Here is a 23,215-nt window from a genome sequence, read left to right on the forward strand (position 1 = left end):
TTTTTTTTTTTTTGAGAGTTTAAATTGATTTCAAGGGTAGCAGGCTGGAGCTAAGATTCTTCAATGTGAAAACTAAAAATTTCAAAGGGTACCTAAATAAGCTGATGAGTTCTCACTGAATTTCTGGCGTATTAACCAACACCATGTGGCATTCTTGAAGACTGCCATTTGTGGCATGCAGAAAAAGACTCGGCACAAACCTTATAAATCTTGCCTTTCCTTCCTCCTCCTTTTTATTAGTTATGAGCTATTTTGCTCAATTTTACAGTTATGAATGCTCACAAATGCTGAAGTCAATGTGAAAACATAGTGTCACCATCTAAGATTGATACTTGTTCAGCGGCCAGAAGCTGAATCTTTGGCAGCTGGTGGCAAATAAATTTGACACCCTGCATCGGGGATGTCCATGTGTAATGTAAGAGGCCCTCCCTGATGAGGCTATTGTCACTTGTCTCAGGTAATTCCCCTTTCTTTGCAGGTGACATTCACCCTCATTTGTTCCATCCAGATACAGCTTCAGTTCTCTCTTAGCCTCCAGAAATCTGTAGTCTACTGAGCAAACAGAACTGAATTCCCTTGAAATTCACCTTCCTAACCCCAAAGTGAAACTCTTTCCATTACGTGTTGTTAGGGCAGCATTGCCCACAGGTGTTACCTAAATATCTTTTTTTCTCCTGGACATCTTCATTACCTACCCCAAAGGAGATATTGTGCTGCCAGCGCCTCAAGATTTGCTTTGCTTTTTCATGTTGTTCTGTTTGCCCGATTCCAAGTGATGCTGTCTCGCACTGGCAACGAGGCTGCAAAAGACTGGACTCCTCATTTGGTTCTGCTGCTGCATGTCTCTATTCACTCCTCTTGTACACATAACTTCTTAGAAAAGGAGGTCTGTCAGTGCTCTCTTCTTTGTGCATCTAATAGCTCACCATTAAAACAAAATTGACCTGAAAATCTTTATTAATGAGGAGCCAGATTCAACTAGCAGCAAGAAACTCAACGATCAAGTTTTCTATCCGCTGAGACCCTTTTATACAGTTCCAGGAGGAAAGTATGTTTAAACATGCATTGAAGTCTCACTACGTTCCTGGAGTGGTGTAAACACCTTCTTTAAGGACCCTTTTCACTACCAGAGTGCTCGTAGAACAAACAAGAGTCAGGGCTCATTGTTTCCAGGTTTTGGCATCCCTTTCCTTGAATTTTACAAATCTGTTGGGGCAGAAGAGTTCTCCTGTTTAATTTTCATTTTTCAAAACACTTGCAGATTTGCCATCCCAGCTCTTAAAATGAAATGTATTTTACTCGCTGTTTGAGTACTTTTAATAGTATAAAGGATTCCACATCCAAGCACTGCAGCATTTAAGAACTAGGTAGCCAGGTTCAAAATGGGCTAGAAGCCGGGTTGTTTCTTGCTTGTCAGGAGCTGCTAATTAGCAGTGTTGGTAATCACTGCCTAGAAGATGGGCATTGGAGCAGTCAGTGCCACTGACCACTGACAAGGCAGTATGCAGAAGGTCTTGCTGTATCTGCCAGTCACTGTGCTGCAGCATTGGAGCTGAGTCTCATTTCCACAGAGAAGTAACAATTTCTTGATTTCTTTGCATTCAAAGATGAAGACAGGCCTGTTATCTAGGCTGTAAATATTGTGTATATAGTGTTCTGGGCAGTAAATCTGCTACAGGCCCTGGTGTTGCTAATGCAACATCTGCCCTGTCTGAATCACGAGCATGGTCAGGGAACACCTTGTGTCTGTGAACATCCTTCATTGCCTTCGCCCACAGAGCCACCCCAAGGCTCTTCGGGGGTGGCAGATTTGAATTTTGCCTCCTCAAGGTTGAGGATCTGAGCCCGGGCCAGAGCTTTGTTTCCTGTTGGTGAGAGGAGAGGAGCAGGGGAGGAGGCAAGGGTCAGGAATGCTTTTTCTGTTGCTCCGGGGGCAGCAGGAAGAGGCTGGTGGCTAACCTCCAGCTGGAGACCACAGTCCCTTGGTGACAGCGGCCAGCCTGCTTCTCAAGCCCACAGACAAAAATAAGCAACGACCTGGGACAGCAGACGGTGAAGGAGACAGAGAGGCATAGCCCTGCTGCATGCTCCCTGTTGTGTTGGGCACTAGGATTTTTGTTCTCTAGTGGGATTTGCACTTGAGCTTGCTTTCTTAAGAAAGGCTGTCCAGAGCTGTGCCTTAGTGCCTACCTGGCCATCAGTTCTTTCAGTGAGATGAGAAAGTGGCTTTGGTTTGACTTGTTGTTTTTCCTAAATCTTTCTTTTGTGTGAAACGGATTTCTATGACAGAGGATGAAACACTAAGAACATTTTTTTGAAGTGGATCCTCCAACTTCTGGTGTGTAGCTACAGTAATTTGTGGGTGAAGAAAATATTTGGGTACTGAAGAGTTGCCAAGATACTGTTTAACAGGGAATTGCAGTTTAATTAGCACTTATCAGCCATTAACAAAAATTGTTTTCAATTTGACCACTCAGGGTAAAGTGTGATTCAGGCTCAGTTGGTTGGTGCTGTGTGGTCTGCTGGACATATGCTACTAGCTTCTTGTCCACAGGCAGAAGCTTTTGAGGCCACTTGTCTCTTTTTAGTGAAGATGAGATGTCATCTTCAACTGGGACAACGTGGAGGGAATTTGCATTAGCTAGAGGCAAATGATTTGACTCGAAGTTACTGCAGAAAGATGGATTAGAATTTATCTCTACAATCTCGTTTGCTGTGATTTTTTTTTATTTTTTTTAGGAAAAGTGCCAAAAAAACTTAAAAAAAAAAAAAGAAAAAAAATGTTTCCATTTGCTTATTTATGCTTTGTTTTGGCAAGGAATGAGAAAGCTTGCCACTTTTAGCGAGTGTATGAACAAGAAAGGCAAGGGAACCTGGGGTGAAGTTTGACATGGAGATGGTGTAAGATGCAGCTTAGCCATAAACATCCCTCAAATATTTCTTTTCCCTTTGTAGCAGGGTTCATTATGCTTTCTGAGTTTGTGGCTGTAGGTGAAAACAAAGGCAGTTCTATAAAATGAACGTAATTTCAAAGGCTGGCTGAGAACAGAGAAAATAAACTGTATGCAATTTAAGCACCCATTTGTATAGAGCCGTGCACCAGTGTGATGTAAGGCAGCGAAGATGACCTGATTAGCAAAACCCTCACAAACTGCTGAGGAGATTCTGCTGCACCAGTGTTCCCCTCCTTGGGGACCTGCGGTTAGTCTCAGCTGAAAGAAACCTTTATACAGTAACAGGAGCTAACCGAGGGCTTTTGAGAACGGCAAATACAACACTGTGCATGTGTGTAAGGGTGAGGGAAGTAAGTCATGCAGGTTGTTTGCTGCCCTATACAAAATAGCTGGGATACATCAAGAAATGCAGCCCAAATTACATGGGCTTTGTGAGCTACATTTGCAGGAGTCTGGGAGCTCTGTGTGTTTTGGAAGGATGAAACCCAGCATTCAGCAGACAGAAACCCTAGGGCAATATAAAGTAAGTGATCTTCCAGTTTTGTAAGCTCTTAAAACCTTGCTTTCATAGGAGTGAGCAGCCAGAGGTCCGCAGACTTCCATGGCAAGTAGTGATGATGTCTTGGTGCTGTCTAGTGATTCCATGTCAGATACGGACAGAGAAATCTGTGAAATTAATGCAAGAAGACAGATAAGATACGACGTTGTCTCTTTCCCTTGTGAGTACATATGAATATGCACAATTGATACGAGGTTTTTTTCGGTTCCTTTATGCGTTACTGTGAAAAGAGAATGTATGGTACTGTGGCAGCAATGCAGGATTTTGGGTCAGGAGCTGCCAGTACCACTCCTGGCTCTGCCAGAGCTACTTGTGCGGCCAAGAGTATTAAATTCTGCTCCTGAAGACAACAAGCCATTTATTTGAGCTTCGTTTTGAGACTTGCTGAACGCCCCAAAAGGCTGTTATTGTTAGAGGGAACTGCTGTTCCCCAGCTCTCAAGTCGGGTTGCCCATATATCACACGCACATGCTTTGCACAGGAGGTGGGAGGAGGACCTGAGCATCTCTCTGTGCACCATAGGCACAAGGTGAGGCGGCAGTCACCATCTCGCACCCAGGGTGCAGCAGGAGCTGAGTTGCAGCCAAGCTCTCTGTCTCTGCCATTGTTTCTTTTTTTAGCAATAAATGCATCTCTGTGGCAACAAAATATCAATTCCCTTCTATAAATGAAACGCTGAAATATTTTGTAGATGCAGAATTTTGTGATGACAGTGCCTGTGCTGGTGTCAGTCTGTTGTGATCTGTCTGTCCTTGTTCGGGACGGGTTTTGCTGTGATAGTGCTTCCATTCCTGAGCTTCCATTAGTGCCTCGATGAATAGTAGAAGATGCATTTCAACAATTTTACGGTTAAAAAGCAGCTTCTTATCGTTTGGTTTCTGGTGCCTTTATCCTGTTCATTATGCTTTTGTCTGGTGGTAACGGTCATGGCTTAGAATTGCAACATCAACATTGGTCTCTGAACCGTCTGTTTTCTCTGACCATAAATTTGGGGGAAGGAGGAGAAAGGATGAAGAAGGAAGTCAGAGGGTTAGTTCTTCTGATATTGCCAGGGCAGCCCTTGGAAAATGTGCTGACTGGCAGCAAGCAGACCCAGTTATTTCTGGTTCTCTTGTTCGCTTGTCAGGTCGGGCCTGGAGCGCAGGTCTCCAGCAGGGCTCCAGAGGCACAGCCAGGCCCTGGCCTCACGCCTGCACTCAGATCCTTTGCTGCCATCGGCACTCGTGCTAATGGCCTTAGTGCAGGGGTCAAAGACTGCTGAGATACGAAGGCTGAATCACCTCCTTTTTAAACCCCTCAGCAGGATCAGGGCTCATGGAAACTGGCATGTGGGCTTGCCTTTTGGCTGACAGTGCGGTCGGAGAGCGTGACTCTGGGAAAGGCCTTGTAGCAGTTTTCCACCAGCCGTTGGAACGTGGGTGTCTGGTGATTAAAGCACCCCTGCGCTGGGACCCCTGTGTGAAAAAGCCTGATGTGTTCCTTTTCTTCAAAGATTTGCTGAACCCACAAGCACCTGTTACTTACAGATTTGTCCTGTGACCTGAGAATTCAAGAAATTGGTGGTGGGCCCATTGGTCTAGCCAGGCAGATAAGAAACATCGCTAAGTGTGCTTATTTTGCAGATGTAACTAAACCAGCAGTGTAGGTCTCACTGTTTGCCTTGGCAGTATCCCATTTGCATGAATCAGAATGTGGTGGCACAAAAGCACTTGAGGCTCCTCGGGAGCTGACATCCCCTCATCGGGAGACGTGCCTGTGCAGGCAGGCTGGTCTGGAGCTTACTAACAGGCGCCCTGCTTCATCAGGTCCCTGCATTTTGAGCAGTTCTGCCTGTGAAGTGTGCTCATTTCTGTGAGCTCTGGCGTTGCAGTGTCCTGTCAGTGGAAAAGTTGTGTTGCCCTTCCCAAACTCAGGGCAGGGGGGATGTAGGTGTGTACCGGTGTACTGTACTCATGAATTTGGTCCTTTGAAAGGAAGGGAACTCCTGTGCCTCGAGTGGAGAAGCGGGAGGTCAGTTTTTAAGCATGATACATCTCTGCAGCTTTTGATAGGTTTCTGGATCGCTCCACACCTTAGTTTCTAAGTTCTAAATTAGAAATAGAAAATTGTCTTGAACTGAAATTCAGTTGTAACTGGTGCTGTTGTCACTACTGTGAGGCACTTGTGTTGCTTTGAGCATCTAATCTGTGCTTTAATATTGGTAATAGTAGCAACTTATACTAGCATTTGGGAACCTAGAAAATACACATTTTAATGGTGTTGTTTGTTTGTTTGTTGTTTGTTTATTTTTTTTATTTCAGCAAATTCTGTGAAGGTAGAAATGCAAAGTGATGAGGAATCTGACAGGAAGACCTTCTGTCAGGAAGATGAGGTCAGGGTTCTCGATGAAGGAAGCAGCCTGGAAGAGCCCCTCACTGAGAATAACGAGATGACGGATAACAGAAAGATTCAGGAGCTATCGAGCGAGGGAGGAATCCGGCTTCCGAATGGTAAACTGAAATGTGACGTCTGTGGCATGGTTTGCATTGGGCCCAATGTGCTAATGGTACATAAAAGGAGCCACACTGGTAAGCAGCTGAAAGAAAATCTGATGACTGCCTGTGGCATCTGATGTTGATATTACCTGACAACTGTTCTCTCTTCCCTTTTCATTCATGGGGTAGCAGGAAACTGGGGAGGGGAAAAGCGGGCTTTGCTGTTTCAGTTCTCCCTCTGCTCCCCGGATTCTGGTGATTCTGTGTTTCTGGCAAGTGTGGTGCTTCCTTCATTTCTAGTTTTTGGTTCTTAAAAAGTGTGACAGAAGTCTGAAAATCAGTCTTTCTACTGATCTTGACTAGGGAGAATATGGAGGGTGTGTGTATGTGATCGTGTGCGTGCACGTGCAACATTTTTTATATTTTAAGGTGAATCTTAGGGCTTTCCCTTGGAGCTGCTTGTAGATAGACAAGGCCAGCAGCTCGGGTGTCACACACCTTCACAAGAGGCTGGGCGTGATGCTGGGTGACTGTGCAAAGTCATGGTAGGCAGGCATTACCTCATGCTCAGATGCTTATCCTGGTGCTCAGATGGGCTTGCTGCTCATCGTGTGACAGCTTCATCTCAGAAACCTCACCTGAACTGTTCTTATGGACTAGTGCTTGCCATGACAATGTAAATACCATTTTTTGTGGTATCTTTCAATCCTTACATTTTCTCATTTATGTCTATTACTGTTAACGCTACTGCTTGGTGGGGACCAAAACAGCTTAGTAAGCCGTAAGCCTTAAGGATTTGAGAATTCAAGAGGTAGACAAAACCTTTGCCGTAAAAGAAAGAAGGGGCCATGAGTTCAAAACAAGTTTTGAGGAAGTCTGTACAAATCTGGTAAATGGAGGTACTCAGAGGCTGACACTTAACTTGCTCAGGGGGGAGGGACAGTTATCTCCAAGAAAAAAAAAAAAGTGGGGGTGGTGCCAGAAGACAATAATGTGGAGACTTATGGAATCTGTCACACATAGCCTTTGATTCAAAAAAGCTCTTAAGCACATGTTTAAGTTCTGAGAGATTTAAGATGTGTAGCATCTGAACTGCTATGCTATATATTTTTTGGCTGAAGACATACGCTTAAATCTTACTGAGGTTAAGCACAGGTTTCTCTGGAGCCTGAATAAACCTCTGGGTGTTTATTCGTACTTTTTTTGAGAAAATGAAAGATATTTTGTTGTTGTTGTTGTTGTTTTTTAAATCTCTCTCTGCTATTATTTAATGGGGTAAGATACTCCCAGTTGTAACTGAGATATGTGACAGGATATAAAAAGAAAAGTGGAGTTTTAAGGTAGAATAAGAAAAGACTGGGTATAATCCCCCTGTAAACCTGGTAGTTTGAAGTCAAGTAGTGCGCGCTTGATGGGAAAGAAATCAATAGAATTTCTGTACAGAGGAATAATAAATATATATTACATAGTTAATGCCCTGTATATAAGCTGTATTGATAATAACTTAACATAAATGTATAATGCAAAGCATTGCAGTATCGTTTATGATGCAGTCATGATTTTAGACAGCAATTACAACAGGGGAAACGCATTAGCCGAAGGAATGAAATCTTGATTAACAATTTGACATGCTATTACTAGAAAAGGGGAAGAGAACAGAGAATGCAGCAGACTGAGTCTCCAGCTTTCAGCTGAAAAGTTTTCACTGGCACTTGCATCTATCTGAGCATATGTATTGTAGGTGCATCAGAGTCCACGTATTTGAACTTGAACAGCTAAATTAGACCTGCTAATTTTAGATTTAGGTACTTAATTAAATAGCCTATGCTAGCTAGCTCATCTTTTAAATACAGACAAAGCTGCCTTTTTGTTTTAAAGAAAACGTGAATTCAAAACAAATAGGACAAAATCTCACCTGTGTATGGGTGACAACCACTACACGTGTATGTTTATAGGTAGGAGTTACATGGCTAGTAGCTTTTGCCTTCTGGCTAATGGTGGCTCTGTGTTGAGCTACATCTCTTCTCCCATCTGAGCAGAGGAATGTGCTGCATTGCACTGCACAGATATCTTAAGCATATAGAAGTGCAGCCTGGTGCTCTACTCTTGGTACAGCAGTTGGCAAATTTTGCGGGGGTTGTTTTTTCCCCTGCTTTGTTTGTTTGTTTTTTAATATGTGCTGCTACTTCACTGTCCACAACAGAAGGAGAAATCTGCTTGGATTTCCACATCCTTGATTTTAAGGAGTATTTTTAACATACTGGTATCTCTCTCCTAAAGTGCAGTACTTGAAAATATATTGCCACTTCCTCAGCAGTTGGGCTGAATGGGCTGGCCCCAGCCTGGAATGAGCTCTGGCCTGTGGGCAGTCTGGTTTTACAGCCCAAGGGGAGGATGGTGGAGGGAAGGGAGGTTGTGCCCAGTAAGTGGAAATGGGTGATGTTCTTTATCAGGTAATGCGACTGGCATGTAAGTCCTTACCTCTAAAGACAACTTGTGTGTGCCTTGGGAGCTGGATCCCGCCTTACGTTCCTCTTTATCAGTACACAGCCAAAGCCTGGTCTGGCCAGTTGTTTGCACTGGCAAAAACTCAAGTCCTTTTCCTTTCCCAAAAACCTGACAGCATTCTGTGTAAATCACACACAGTGCTGCGGTCATGGCAGAGGTTGTAATTTGCCTGTATGCTGGGACAGAAGTGTGGCTTTCCTTACGCTTTGGAACTGAAGCTTTGTGAGAAGCTGTGCCATATGGCTTTTGCTCTTTTGTGCCCATAAAGGGACAGAGTTTCCTGCAGGCATTATTCCTCTGCTCTGCAGGAGCAGTTGCCCTGCCACATCACAATAGTTCAGCCAAACACGTCTAGGGATGGGGAGAATATCCTCTCCTGTGGGTAGGGACAGAGCGTGACAGTTGGGTGTCCCACCTCTCATCCTCATGGAAAGCATCCATTTTCTCTCATGCTTATGGCCACTCCCTGCCTTGTTAGATTTACAGATTTCCTATTTATCCTTTGCACTTGCATAAAGGACGAGTGATGGTCTGCTCCCTGGTCCCTCGATAGCAGAACTGCTTGTTCGATGCCACAGAACACAATGTTTCTCTGAAATGCTGGTAATTCAGGTGAAACGTTTGCGTAATCTGCAGAGCCATCATGAGAAAGGCCTTTCTATTTATTTGTCATCACTGACAGAAAAGAAATGTTCGATATGAGAATTAATGGTGTTGCACTCTGTACTTTAGTGAGCTGGCTAACCCTGATCCCTTCCTCACATGTCACATGCTTGTGTCCAAAAAATAGCATGTGTCAGCATAGGTTTGATTTATTTTCCTCCTTCTCTATCTTCTTTTGGCCCAAATTTCATATTCCACACCAAGTGCCCCAGGTTGCAGCATCTTTATCAGAGCTTTTTGTTACTGCTGGAGGTAACGAGTCACATAATATTGCCACTGGATATGCCGGGGGCTGTGCTTGGGGACGCTGAGGAAGAAGATGAAGTCAATAATCCAATTTGTCTGAGCTAATGAAAAGGAACGCCGGTGATTTCTCACCTCTTCAGACTTTCTGCTAGCGGGCCTGAATTAAAATGTCCTCAGTCCTCATTTTGTGCAAAGCAGAAACTATTTACTGCTGCAGCCATGCAGTGGCCATGCTCAGTGTGCTCCACATCTCTCACTTGCATTATGAATAGTGATTTTTCTCCACAGTAACACCCAGTGCTTTTCCAGTCCGCTGTTGGATTTGGAAGCGCTATTAATTTCTAAGACAGGATTGGAATCGTCTTCATTGCTTTCAGATTTGGGAGAGTTAGACACCCAGAAGTAAAGGGTTTGTGCTGACACAGCCAGACCTCAAGCTGCAGCTTCGGGGAGCAATGCAGCGACACAGAGCTCTTGCCACCCTTCAGCTGGGACCGCTGCTGTGTTGTTTTCAGCCTTTTTGGAGTGCTAACCACAGAAGGGTTTCAGATCTTTCCCTGCTCTCCATGTGCATTGCAGTACCATCAAGTCAGTAAAGTAAGATAAGGTGAGGAAAACCTTCAGTTCTACTATCACATGCATGGCCTTATAACTGAGCATATGCAGCATTGGAACTACGAATTTATTATTTTGGGGGGGGGACAGAGTTCAGGTTTTTAGGGCTCTACTACTGGATGAGGAAACCCTAGTCATACTGCTCCATATAAAAGACTTCTCTGACTAAAGCAGCTAACTAGGAACAAATCTAAACAAATGGTCCTATTAACACACAACAATTAACTCCCTTGAACTACCTAATTCTTCTAGTACAAGAGTTTAATTGGCTTTAATTTGTTCTTTGTAGCCTACTGCAGGCTACCTCTTGGAATAAGAATCATCTGGCAACGAATCAAAAGTCATAGGACCAAATTTGAGGGAGTGATATTTTCTACTTAAGTTCCTAAATGAATCATCTGACTTCTCTGAAAGTATCATTTTGTACTTAAGCGTAAGGAAGAAGAGCTTAGATGTTTGAAATTTTTGAAATGGCTTTCTGCATAAAGATATGTCTGACTCGCAGTACTCGCTAAACACATTTGGTTTTGGCCTGTTCACAGAAAGAGTTTTTCACTTTTCAGAATGTGGTTGTAAATTTGTGTATAGAGGACACTTGGAAATCACCCAGAATTTCCCAGAAGTTTTTCCATAGAGATTTGCCACTACTGTTTTATAATAAATGGCATTATTTTGGAAGAGGGTTTCCCCCCCCCCCCAAAAAAAAAGAAAAAACAAAACAAAAAAACACGAAGACAAACCATAGTAAAATCACGGATGGCAAGTGAGGTGCAAATTGTTGAGCGGTGAATAGAACAGTAAGTATATAAACGGGGTAGTCCCCAGAATAACAGACGTGGGAATGGAGCCAAATCTGGTGCTCTGTATTTCACTGGGATGAAGGCATGTTGCATCTCATTGCCTGCCAGTGTGTTAGCAGTGCTGCTGAGATTTCATCTGGGACAGAGCAGGATCAGAGCGGTTTTAAAAGTGTTTCTTCTCACCCGAGTGTTAACAAAAAGCCTCCTGTCGAAGGGTGCAAATCAGTACTGTCAGTATGAAGAATTACTTTCTCACTGGCAGCAGGAGCGTAGTGATTTTACAGTAAGTAGTTAAAGTAATAATAATCCTGTTTTAGAAGAACCGAAGTTATCCTCTGTGTATCAAAAATATGTGCCAAACAGGAACGGCTGAGGTCTTTGATATATATTAAACCAGAACAGATGCTAAATGTAGTCCCACTGGACCTGGATTTTATGTTTATAAAGACTCTTTCCTGGCTTTCTCTAGCATTCTGAAGAGGCTTTAAAACCTGTGTTTTTTAAAGAGAAAAAAGAAGTGATTAAAGTAATTAAAGCACTCATAGGAAGGGACTTGAATGTTGCTCTGAAAGTAAGCAGGCCTTGCTTTTACCAAGAATGTGCTTAGTTTGTGAGCTGCTCCTTCTGGTTTTAAAGGGATGGAAGCTTTCAGACGAGGGTTATGAAGTGTGCTTTGTCAGGAGGTCTGTGGGCACAGGGTATTAAAAACAACACCAGATCTACAGAAATGGGGGGGTCCGCTTTCCCAAATTTTACATTGAAAGGTTTTAAGCTGTGGAAAACACAGTGGAAAGCAATTGATTCCAAGTGGAAGGAGTTGAATTTCTCTATCTTAGGAGAGATACTTATTTATTGATGTATATTTTGACAGCCACTTGTGACAGTCTCATTAAAAGTGTTAGAACAGCTTTGGCCGCACTCCGTCCCCGCTTACATTTCTGTTTTGGTACAGAAAATGTCGCTGATGTATTTTGCAGGGGTACAGAATTCAGAGAAGGCCAACTCATAGTGAAACTCCTGCGCAGCACTTCCGTGCTGAGGCGGTAAAGGAGAATTGTTGTACAGGGAAGTGTCCGATTAAGTAGAAAATGGAGTCGGTTTGCTCTTTGAAATAACAGTTGGCATATACGTGGTAAAATATTCCTGCTGTTTATAGCAGTTAATCAGCTATTTTGGCTGGTTTCAGGCTGTTATCAACTAGAAAGCACTCGTAGCTTTTGCTCTGAAGTCTCTGGTGAGGTGCCATATAACAAAGACACTTGTAAAAGGACCGTGTCATGTTAATAAACCCAACTCTTTGGTCCACGTGGCTTTTCATCTCGGTATTTGTTTACACAACACCAAGTTAAGTTGTGTGCTTTAGATACTAGTGTAGCTAAAGAGAAGTCATATTTCAGTATTATTTTTCACGGATAGCTATAATGGATGGCATTTTATCCAATGAACTCTGTTGTTTCTGCAGTGTTTTACTGTAATTTAGAGGTAAATGTTTGAAATTACACTTGTTAATCAACACTTTATATGAGTATAAAATGATTTTAAAAACCAGAGAAAACAAAACCTTGTTTCGTTGGGGGCAGGGGGTTGTGTTTTTTCTTCTTAATTATCAGTGCTGTTCCCTGACACAAGCTGCTCTTCTTAAGCCTTTAGAAAGGTAATACTTGGCAGCTCTGGCTCACCTTGCCCTGTCCACTCCTGAAGTAGCTTTAGATAATTAAATTCTCCATGCTGCAGAACAGGGTCTGACTTAAGGTCTTAAATCTGGAGCTGAAGAGAAACATCTTTTTTTGTTTGGTTTGCTGTTTTCTCCCTCACTCCACTGAGTCTTTTTTTAGTTGCTAAGGTTGGAAGGCTTTTTTGCCCTGCTTTGGCTTTAAAAGAGAGAAAAATTTAATATTTAGCAGTAGACAAAAGTATTTGCAGTCACATAGTTTCCAGTGTTAAAACGCTAAAAGCTCATGTAGTCACACATTTCAGTACATGTCCTTTTTATGAATTCCTATTTTAATAAATCAGCACAACAGAATCAAAAGGCAAATGTTTAGCTTTAAATGGTGAAACACACACCATGCTTACAGTTGTCCATTGCCTCCCGTGGTCACACGTGCAATCTCTTGCATTGGTCTCTGGTTTCTATGCATCTGTGCTGCACTCACCCCAAAAGACAGGAAAATATTTTAAACACAGGAACTGCCATGTAGAGAGGAAATGTATTTAGGTAAAGACTCTTCATGAGTGAAGTAGAGCTGCCCAAGCCAGTGTCAGACAGGTTATCCCATGTATCGTGCAGTACCTGTGGGCTCATGGGACTGCAGGATGGGAGCAGCACCCCTTCCCAAGTGCTCTGGCTGTGCAAACCAGCATGGTGTAGACACCAGATTTCTACTGGCTGTAGATGTAAATCTACCTAGATCTGGTGTGATAATTCTTTACAAAGGATGCACTTCAGGTACTATTAGCTGAATCTTAGAATACAGCATAGTTATTATTAGTGGATGGTTAATTGGAGCTATGATTAGTTTTCATTTATGAACAAAAAACTACTTTTCACAGAAGTGTAAGGGAAGTGAATAAGGATGTCAGGGATGTTACTTTGTTGTTAGACAACAACAATAATGCTGGAGTACTACTGAAACCTACTAGCAGAAGACAGCAGGAAAAATAACAGGGAGAGCAGTCTTGTCAAGGCACTGAAGTGATAAAGAAAAGGTTGGTTTGATGCTGTCTCAAGTGGACGTCAAACAGCAGAGTTTATAGAAAAACAGAAAAATCTTATTACTCAGTTTTTGCTTTTTTTTGGATATTTGTGCCTCAGATTAATTGTACTAGATTTAAAAGCTGCTACTCAATAACATGAACGTGACTAAAATTAATTGTCATCTTAAAAGCCTGCAGTTTAATCAAGACGTAGGAAATACACGATTGGACAAAACTATAAGAAACAGATCGAAGTAGTTACTCAGAATTAAAACTGGTAGGAAAAAATGGATTCCTTCTGGATTAAAGTAGTCTATTGAAAGTAAAATGTGCTCTTGTAGCAGATTCTGTATGTGGCAAGAAAGGAACAGGCTATTGGTGACTTTGTTCTCATGTCGTCTTTGCCACTGAGCTGAAGTACAGTGATTACTTGAATTCCTAACTGAAGACTTCGAATGTGTCTTCAGCTGCCCGTTTTACTGGGGAATAATACCTGCTCATATGTGGCCTCCGAGAATATCAAAGAAAAGTTGGGTAAAACACACGAACTGCATAGCTTAAAAACCAGCAGGAATGAAAGAACAGACTTGAATCTTGGTGAGAATCCTGCTGCTTTCTTTTATGTTGTCATCCCGAAACTGAAGCTGTTATTCCTGAATACTGAGAAATGTGTCAGAGGAGGAAATTTTGCCTGGTTTTCTCAGACACTGAAAGCAAAACAGAAAAGAAAAATACACGCAAGCATATATATGTGTATATATACATATACATACAGGGTTTGTTGACTTTATTCTCTTCACGTATCCCTGTTAGGACATTTTGAAATGATATAAAAGAGGATAATGGCTAATCGGATCCTTCAAGTGTATTGTGGGAGTTTAATGGAGAAGCCACAAACTCTCTGTCAATTTCAGTGAGCTTGCATTTGGTGTATTTGGAAGAAGAACTTCATGGCTTGGTTTTTCTTTATTATTAGTCCGCAATGTTTTTTGCAAGATGGCAGCAAGATTAATATCTTCTTCAGTGCATCTGCAGTGGTTTCAGATGTATCTTCAGCACGCAAAATGAAGTTGCAGAGATGTGGTACATATGTGGCACATCTACCTTCTGCTGCCCTCCTTAAAGGACCATGGCATGGGCAGTGGTTTAAACCACCAAAGCAAGAACTGCTAGAGGACACCTGGGAGAGCTCTCTCCCTCCCTCTATCCATTTGAATCAGAAGACAGATGTGACTGGTGTAAATACCAACGTGAACTACTACGATAAAAATGTTCTTGTATAGCCAGGGAGTAACCATTTTAAAGCAATTGAAAAAAGAAGTTGGGGAGATGCGAAAGATCACAGAGTATGTTTCTTTTTCACAAAAACTGTGCTCATGCCAATGAATTCAAACTCAGGAGTGCCATCAGGATCTGACCAAGACTCCATGCTAAGGAATATGCTTAAAAAAATGAATGAAAGTGCTTACATCTGAAATCTGATGTTCCAGACCTTGTAGAGCTGGGGAGCCATGGTTAGTGAAGTCCATTCATCATTTAAAGTCTGGCTGAAATAAAGTGCTTGGATGAATGGCAAGTGCTGAGTGTATTTTTGTGCCCTACTGACTTAGTCTGCCCAGTGGGATGTAAGTAGGTGCTTATGGCTGACTGTGTGCCTGAAATGCCCAGGACAGAACCGAGTGTCCTCAACAAATGTTGATCTAGATTACGGTCTTAATAATGCTTCAGAAAACCTATGTCAGTTTGTCAGATTTCTTTTCCTCTTTAAATATATATATATAAAAAAAAAAAGAGTATATTGATTTATATAGTCCCCACTATCAAGGGTAAGTATAAATGATTAGCGTCAACATAATTTGTGTGTGTATGTGAATGTTTGTGGGGTGGATTGAGTAAGGAGTAGAGTTTCCGTTAAAATTAACTATTTATTGCTTTAAACAAATCTTTTCCATTAGTTTTCCACAAATTTGCCTATTTCTCAATTTAACATTGTGAGACTTTCTTAGCCTTTGCTACTTCACAAAGGTTGTGGGCCTGATTGTCACTTGCATTAACTGTCTTTATACCACTGCAGCAATGGAAAGCAGCTTTTAAAAGGGGACTTTAATTAAGCTGTAGTGTAAGCAAAAGGTTTAGTTTAAAACAAAGATTTTAATATCTGTCCAGGTCCAGTCCTTGTGTTCAACTTCAAATATTTATATGGATTGGACCAATACTAAAAATATGTGCAAAACTGTAGAGACAAACACCACAGGCTCCAGTTACGGGTCTAAATTTTGAGCAGAGCTCCATCATTTACAGAAGACAAAGCCTCTGAGATTGGGAACTTCATGAAAATCAGGCTGCAATGATCAGCTCAAGCTGATGCTGTGTAAGGGGAAGAGCCCCATTTAGGGGCTTTACCCACAAAGCAGAAGAAATGGTCGGTGCGAGCAGACCTATGTAAGATGACAGCGCCACAAAGAGTGGGACAGTGGGCTCCTTCTGGTGTTTCTTGACAGCACTCTCCCTTCTGTTTTCCCTTTCAGGTGAACGCCCCTTCCACTGCAATCAATGTGGAGCTTCTTTTACCCAGAAGGGGAACCTGCTGAGGCACATCAAGTTGCACTCTGGGGAGAAACCGTTCAAATGTCCCTTCTGCAGCTACGCCTGCCGACGGAGGGACGCCCTCACAGGACACCTCAGGACCCACTCCGGTGAGCCCGCCTTGTCTTCTTTTCCCCCTTGTTGGTTCCTTTCTCACTACTGCTAAAGTGAAGCGGGTCGTGAAAGTAACTGTGTTTCTGGACCATCCTCTTCAGATAGCACAGCTCTGAGCTTTGGAAAAGCCTTGATGTGAATCAGAAAAGTTGTGGTTCAGCCACACCTCTCCTTTTGTGTAGCTGAGCTTCTCTGCTGATGCTATCACATTTCCCTTTGAATGTCTCCTCGGGTGTATCCAGACTTTGCTGGCAGATTGTTCTGACACTGTAGGCCCCAAAGTGGCTGTGAAATTCCACAGATTAGAAAAATAAATTTGTGCTTTCAGAAGTCTGCTTTGCAGTTCATACCAATTTCTTCATCTATTAAATGCCGTATGCTGGTAGAGCTTATACTTGCTGATCTTTCAAGATCCTTCTGATTACATTTTTTATTCAATTATTTCTCATGTAAAGTTCTAATTCATAAAGGTGTGGGAGAGATTGGGCTTTCCCTGCCTGCTTGATACAGTTTTTTTTGATAGATTTTAAAGAAGTAACGGTCACATAACTGTATGTTAGTAGTCATGTTGATAGCCCTGATGATCAGGATTGGAGGTGTTTCTAATCTCTGTATGCTACACCAAAGGGCTGTGTTCTGCCCACTTCACTCGTTTGTGTAGATCTCTTGAGTAAGATCTTAACTTGCTGTGATTTTTATCTACTAGGATGTTCAACTTTTATGTCCAGACCATTTATAGGAGACTGTGTTTTTCACTGTTGAATGAGCAGAGATAATTGGACTGGTTAGAAGTGACAGGATTACAGATGAACTTTTTTAAGGTGTTAGCAAACGTGACTACTGAAACATGGTGGTAGAAGTGTGGCTACAGACAGAAACTCTGCATGTGAAAATGTCATCACGGAGCTTTCTGACTATTTATACACATTTATTCTAAGAGTCAGCCTCACTTCAGTGGAATTTTCTCTTTTATGAGCATTAGGGTACTGAGTTTCCATTATATTTCCAAGAATCATAAAGGATAAACTAGTAAATTTCTCCAGGTACACAGGAGGCTGCACTGTTGCAAACATACTTTAGACAGAAAGCATGAGCATGAGCGCAAGCATAGGGCTAGGCTGAAAGAGTATTGCCTGAGATGTGTCAGCTGGGAGGAATTGATCTGAAAGTCAAAAGGGAAAGATGTCTGTGGAACAGTGTGCCTTGTGATTTTCACACATCTGGCCATAACACTAGTTTCAACTTGAAATTTAGTTTAAAAAAAAAACAACGCAATGAAGACATCCACAATTTAATTAAGAAAGGAATCATGACGTAGAAGAACTCACATGGCAAAACATGAATATTGAGGTTGAAGATCGTTTTCACAGTATGAATATAGACTTTTATTACCTAGATACAGCTACTGATACCAATTATTCATTCTTCCTGTGTAAAGAGTACATGGCTGATCTTTCTGCTTTTGGCATGAAGATGAAACACAATTAAAGCATGGGTTTTTCAGAAGGCATCTAGGCAGCTTATGCGTATGGATCCCACCAGAGCTCCTTCCCTAACTGATATAGCTGTGTTCAGCTGTAGTCATACTGCGATTTTAAGGGAGTGTTATCACTATAAGCAGTCAGCTACGACTGTTTTGACTGAGGCTCAAGAGAAACAGCCAAGTGCTCTCACATTGCTCTTCAAGACAATTTCTAGAATAGCACTCACAGATGAAGAGTTAAAAACCTGCAATATTGCCCCCAAACATACACCCAACCTATATGGGCACGGAAATTAATGTGTCTTTCTGTCCCAGCTGGGTTGGTTTTATGCCCGCAGTTGTGAATCTTGTTCATGGAGAAGATGGATTAGACATTCCCAAGGGATTTAACTATTTCTTATCGGCATACTATGCAAGTGCTTTTATTATTTAATAAATTGCACATTGGAACCTTATAGGTAGGCCTTGAAGACTACAGCAAAACTGTGTAAACTTCATGAAGTTCATACATTTTATGTTATTTCTGACCAGAAAAAAAAACAGTATGTCACGTAGTTGAATTATAGACAGAAAAGATGGAAAACAGTTTTGCAATATGAGACTTCAATCCTGTTTTAGTCTGGTACACTTATGCCTAAATTGAGGTGAATCTGAATATGTTTTGGTAGTTATAAAAGGAAAGCTCTTTAGATCAGCTTCTTAGTTAATATAGTTTAGAATCATACCTTCTAAGCGTGCAAGTAGTGTTATTTGGCACTACCTGAGAATCTGGCACATGATTTAACAAATGCAAGACAAATTTCTTTTTTTTAATGTTATGTATCCATTTCCTCTTTAAACAAGAGTGCTATTAATTAAGAAAAAGAAAAAAAAAAAAAAAGAAGCCACCACTTTTCTTCTCAAGAGTGTTTTAAGCTGCTCACTCTAAGTGGAAGACAATATATGCAAGAAGGAAAGGAATTGAAGACATTTTTTATCTTTTTTTTTTTTCCGAGCTAGCTTGATCTGTGATTTTGAAAGCACTTTGTGTCACTACTTGATCAGTTCCACCTCCTCATCACTGCTGCCAGTTAGTCCATTTTTCCTGTTCCTAGTGCAGGGTTTTCGTACAATAGGACAGGAAAGGTGAAAAAGTAAGGAATTGTTAACATAAATTAGCAGAAGCACCTCAGAGAGGTTTGAAATGAAACTACTATTAGCTTAAAAAAAATATTGTTTTTGTGTTGTTTTTTTTGTTGTCTTGTTTTTGCCTTTGTAGGATTATTTGGTTTGTGCTGTTTAATATTATTTCCTTTTCTTTTTAATCTTTCTGAGTATCATGATCTTGTACAGAATTGTATCTTATCATGTGTTTCTAGGGTGACTGGTTAGCAAAGTATTACTTCACATTTGTAGTACTTACTGCTGTTTAACCCTAAATAATTAAGGACTTATCTTGCACTTATTTGCTCCTGCAATTATTTACCTTTTACTGACATATGCAGTTCTGATGAACTTTGTGTCTATATTTTCCTCCCACACACAGCTTCTTTGGTTTCAGCAACATAATGATGCCTTCAGGACAACAGTAGGATAATGCCTGGGGAGAGATTCCTGCAGAGAATTGCACTAACAGCTGGCTTGAGCCTGACACTTCTTACAGGAGTTTCAGACACTGTTTCTAGGATTGGCTCTGAGGTTCCACAGCAGAGGTGATACTGGAGAGATGCCCAAGCTGACTTCCAGGACATGAGTCTAAGGACAGGTTGTGGGGGGCTGGAGCAACAGCTGGTAGCCCTTTCCTGCAGGGTGTGTGACCAGCTAGCAGGCATTGGCTTTATCTTGCCTAACATTTGCTGTTCTAAAGAGGAAGACATCTAGACAAAGCCAGTCCCTGATAGAAGTCAGAAAGCACCTGCTGTGTTACCCTGAGACATGCTCATATCCTCTGTCATCTCTAGAACTGCACAACTAAACGAAAACACGCACAGGATAAATGAGCCAAATTCTTCTGTAGGCAACTAATAAGCAAAGCAAAACTTATAAGGAAAACGATTGTTCTGACAGATAGATCTGATGTTTAATGCACCTAGGTGTGGATCTCTGTACTTCAAAAAATACGGCATACAACCTGATGCTCCTTTATACTGAAAAGTCAGGCTTTGCTGAGAGGGTGTGTTAAATTATCAGTTATGTTTTGAGGTGAGTTCGTTGAGTCTAAAAGAGCCAAGTCAACCTTCTCCACATAACACTATTTTAAACAGAGACACTTTGATAGTTATGAAAAAAGCCAAGGCTGCACTGATGAGCAATCTAGAAAAGCCTATAGAAAACATTGGTGTGTTAGTTTTCAGAGCAGGGCTTGGGTAGAAATTAGTAGATGAGGGGAAGGGGATCACTTGCTAAGGAGGAAACAAAAATCAGAGTTAGGTTCTCGTTAAGTGGGAATCCCCGTGGGACACCTGTTACATGATTTATGTAATTAAAAGACTGTCTGGTCATGCATACACACAGACAGGCCAAATGAAGCCTTCCCAGGCATCCTTAATTCTAGAACTTTGCTATTTTCCTGTCTCTGTCTTGGCAACCTCAATCACATTCCCTTACTGTGGGAGTATGTATGTGCTATTCATATATGACAGGAGTTTTACTGTTTATTTCTTCCTAAAAACTGGGTAGTCACATCATTATTTTTTCCTGTCACAAAAGCTTTTCCTCATGATGCCTTTTAAAATTTGCTTCCAAGCCACCTCTTTCCTTTCTAGAAAATTATTTTTCCCTTTTCTGCTTTTTACAAATATTTGTTTCTTCTTCCCTCTCTTCTTTCTATATTGCTGCTGCACTTTGTTGCTACCCAGCTCTTTAATAGCACTGAACTAATGGTATCATATTATTTGCAAAAGAAAAGCAGTGAAGCATTTGTTTTGAAAAGAAAGGCTTAGGCAAAAACTCCCAGAAGCACACTTTCAGCAGAGTATGTACAGTGCACAACACGTCTCATTAAAAAGGTAAATTCCCCTTGTACGGGGAAAGGAAATTCAGTAACTTTTTCTACATTTCTGGCTTTGCAACTCTACTTTTCTTTTCCATAAGGGCTTTTTTCTTGGTTCCTTGTTTTACCATGCAAAGCATCCTACCAGCCCCAAGAGGTGTCCTACTAGCCTGCAACTGCATAGTTCTTGTCAGCAGAACCTTTTCTTAGGGAAATGGAGCAGTGATGTTTGTGCGTGTGACTGACTGCTGAGAGGCAGAAGGGAGCCAATTCTTAATTCTGACAAAATGCCTGTCCCAATGCATGTCTGGGAGAGTCATCTCAGTCATATCACCTGTGAGTGCCTCAGTCCAGCTGAAAAATTGGATGAACTGGCACAAGCTGAAAAACACAACTCTGTGCAGGAAGCACTGCCTGTCAAAAGCAGTGAGAATTATGGGGAGAGTGGCAAAGATGATGATTAAGAATAATAACAAGTCTATGTTGTAAATTGCTTTTTTCATCTCAGAGAGACTTGTACCACTTTGAACAACTCCACTCTCAAAAGACGTGGCTGAAGTCGATGTCTTCTCCGTAACCATGCTTTTAATGATGAGAACATCATAATTAGAAGAGTCTTGGGACCTGAAGGTCTCATTACACTGAGAGCCAGACTGACTCAAGTATATCATGAATGAGGGGAAAAGAATTTAATGTGAGCAAGTAGGACACTATCTGAAAAATGAAGAAAGTATGTGAAGGGGAGGAGACAATATTTTGCACACAAATCTTACTTCTGCAAGTAGGTTAGCAAATGGCATCTTTCCTCACTTGTGATGAGCCAGTGGGCATTTTAGAGCTCTCTTTCATCTGGCAGAAATGCCCTTTGTCTCAGTTTTTCTTACACTGATTTAGTTGAACTCAGTGGGATTAATCACTTCCCCAAATCATTTGATTTTCATATCAGATCCCAGCTTCTAATCTGCTGTTAGTACGTGCACAATGCCAAAGCAGCTCTGCTTTCTCATCAGTGCTTCCAGTACCTTTCAGGCTTTCACTCTGTGTTGTAGTCTCTAAAATCTCAAGTATTCTGCTTTCCATGTTGTTTGTATGTGCAACACTGGAAGTTAAGCAGATCAAAATGTATTCAAGGGTAGGAGTTTGCTATGTAAGACCTTTTATCTCCAAGGCATTCTTCTTTGAAGCTTAATCTATGCGGAGTCAACTTGTATCCCATGTTTCACTAAATCTGAACCTGAGCCTTCAAGTGCTAGAGTCACTTTTACCTCCAGAGCTCTAGTGTGTCAAGTGTAAGCTACACAAAACGATCATCTTTTTCATGCTCAGAATTATCTTGGTATAGAAAAAGCTTAGTGTGACCGAGCTTCTACAGAGCACATTATCAATGAGAAACCCTCTTCGATTTAAAGATGCTGTAAGATTATGGTCTTTCCAGAAAAAGGACCCTTGGACTTTGTGTTCAGGGGGAACTTGTGAAAAGGCGAGTTTCCACCCAAAGCACTTGCTTTTTGCTTGTTGGACCTTTAAGTCTTGAAGATTCTCTCTTATCTGTAGCAGCTATGAATCAGTCTTTGACTGTTCAACCCAAGAGATCTGTTTCTTATAGATAAGACAGAGAAATAGGAGAAGTGGTCCTGGCAAGCATGGGTAAATGTGCTGTGTGTACCAGCCTCATGAATCTCTCTCAGCAATGGGTATCAGCTTTTCTGTCTTATTTTTTTTCCTTCCTCACTAGGGTGTGCAATTGAGATGGTGGGAACAGACGCTGTCCCTGCTTCTTCAGTGTGTAAGCAGGAGTGCCCTGTTCCTTTTAGTGCTTTGGGCCCACTTTGTAAGTTGACTGATTAGAGAAAGGCTCACCCCATCTGTTAGCAATGAGAGACACCAGTACTGAGGAATACTGTTGTTCTGTATGTTAGTTCTCAGCAAGATTACTGGGTGCTGAAAGTTATTGTGGTGTCTCAGACAAGTCTTGTGCCTCCTGCTGTAACCTGATGGAGCACAGCCTTGTTAGGTCTCTGCCAGCAGCAGGACTGCCAGCCAGGCCTCTCTTATCAGCAGACAGAAGCGGGAAGAGAAGATTTGGAGAGAGAGGTTGCGGTGTCTCCTCCTTTCCCTAGTTTCCTTTTCTTAGTGAGCAGACTCATGTGTTTGGTGTCAGGTTGGGTCTCTGAATCCATGGCAAGGATGAGTTTTGTTTTAAGATAGGGAGGTCCTGCATTCCAAAATGGGGAAGGAAATGGAATATTAGTGCTCCCAGTGCTGCAAATTCACCATGAAGAAAAGTTCCCTAGGGCACATTTCAGTTCTGCACCGCAATAAATTGCTCACAAGGAGAGGACAGGGTGTCCTTTGCCCTTTTCTTTAGGCTTCCTGGATCTTCTCTCACTGCATCCACCTCAGACAGCACCATGGTACTTGGGAGTGTCAAGGTCCTTGTTTAGACAGCTTCAGTAGGGTGTAAGATTCACCTAGAATCATCTCTCATTAATATTGACTTGTTCTTCCTACTTTGTGTGCAGTGCCAGCAGTGAGATGTGTGTGT

At 41.7% G+C, this 23,215-nt stretch overlaps 1 protein-coding gene across 11 annotated transcripts in view; it reads left to right on the forward strand.

Moving 5' to 3' along the window:
* IKZF2 (IKAROS family zinc finger 2) overlaps positions 1–23,215 on the forward strand; it is a 107,785-nt gene that overhangs the window by 50,616 nt on the left and 33,954 nt on the right. For 7 of the 11 annotated variants that reach the window (XM_019616897.2, XM_019616898.2, XM_019616901.2 and 4 more), the window contains 2 exons: positions 5,814–6,080; positions 16,045–16,212. In XM_019616897.2, the coding sequence (XP_019472442.1) occupies positions 5,814–6,080; positions 16,045–16,212 (435 nt within the window). Of the gene's footprint in view, positions 1–3,525; positions 3,674–5,813; positions 6,081–16,044; positions 16,213–23,215 lie in introns of all 11 variants that reach the window. The other 4 variants (XM_019616899.2, XM_019616900.2, XM_019616895.2 and 1 more) reach the window with 2 other exon arrangements.

Source organism: Meleagris gallopavo, chromosome 7 (assembly GCF_000146605.3).
Source record: "Meleagris gallopavo isolate NT-WF06-2002-E0010 breed Aviagen turkey brand Nicholas breeding stock chromosome 7, Turkey_5.1, whole genome shotgun sequence".
Taxonomy (NCBI): domain Eukaryota; kingdom Metazoa; phylum Chordata; class Aves; order Galliformes; family Phasianidae; genus Meleagris; species Meleagris gallopavo.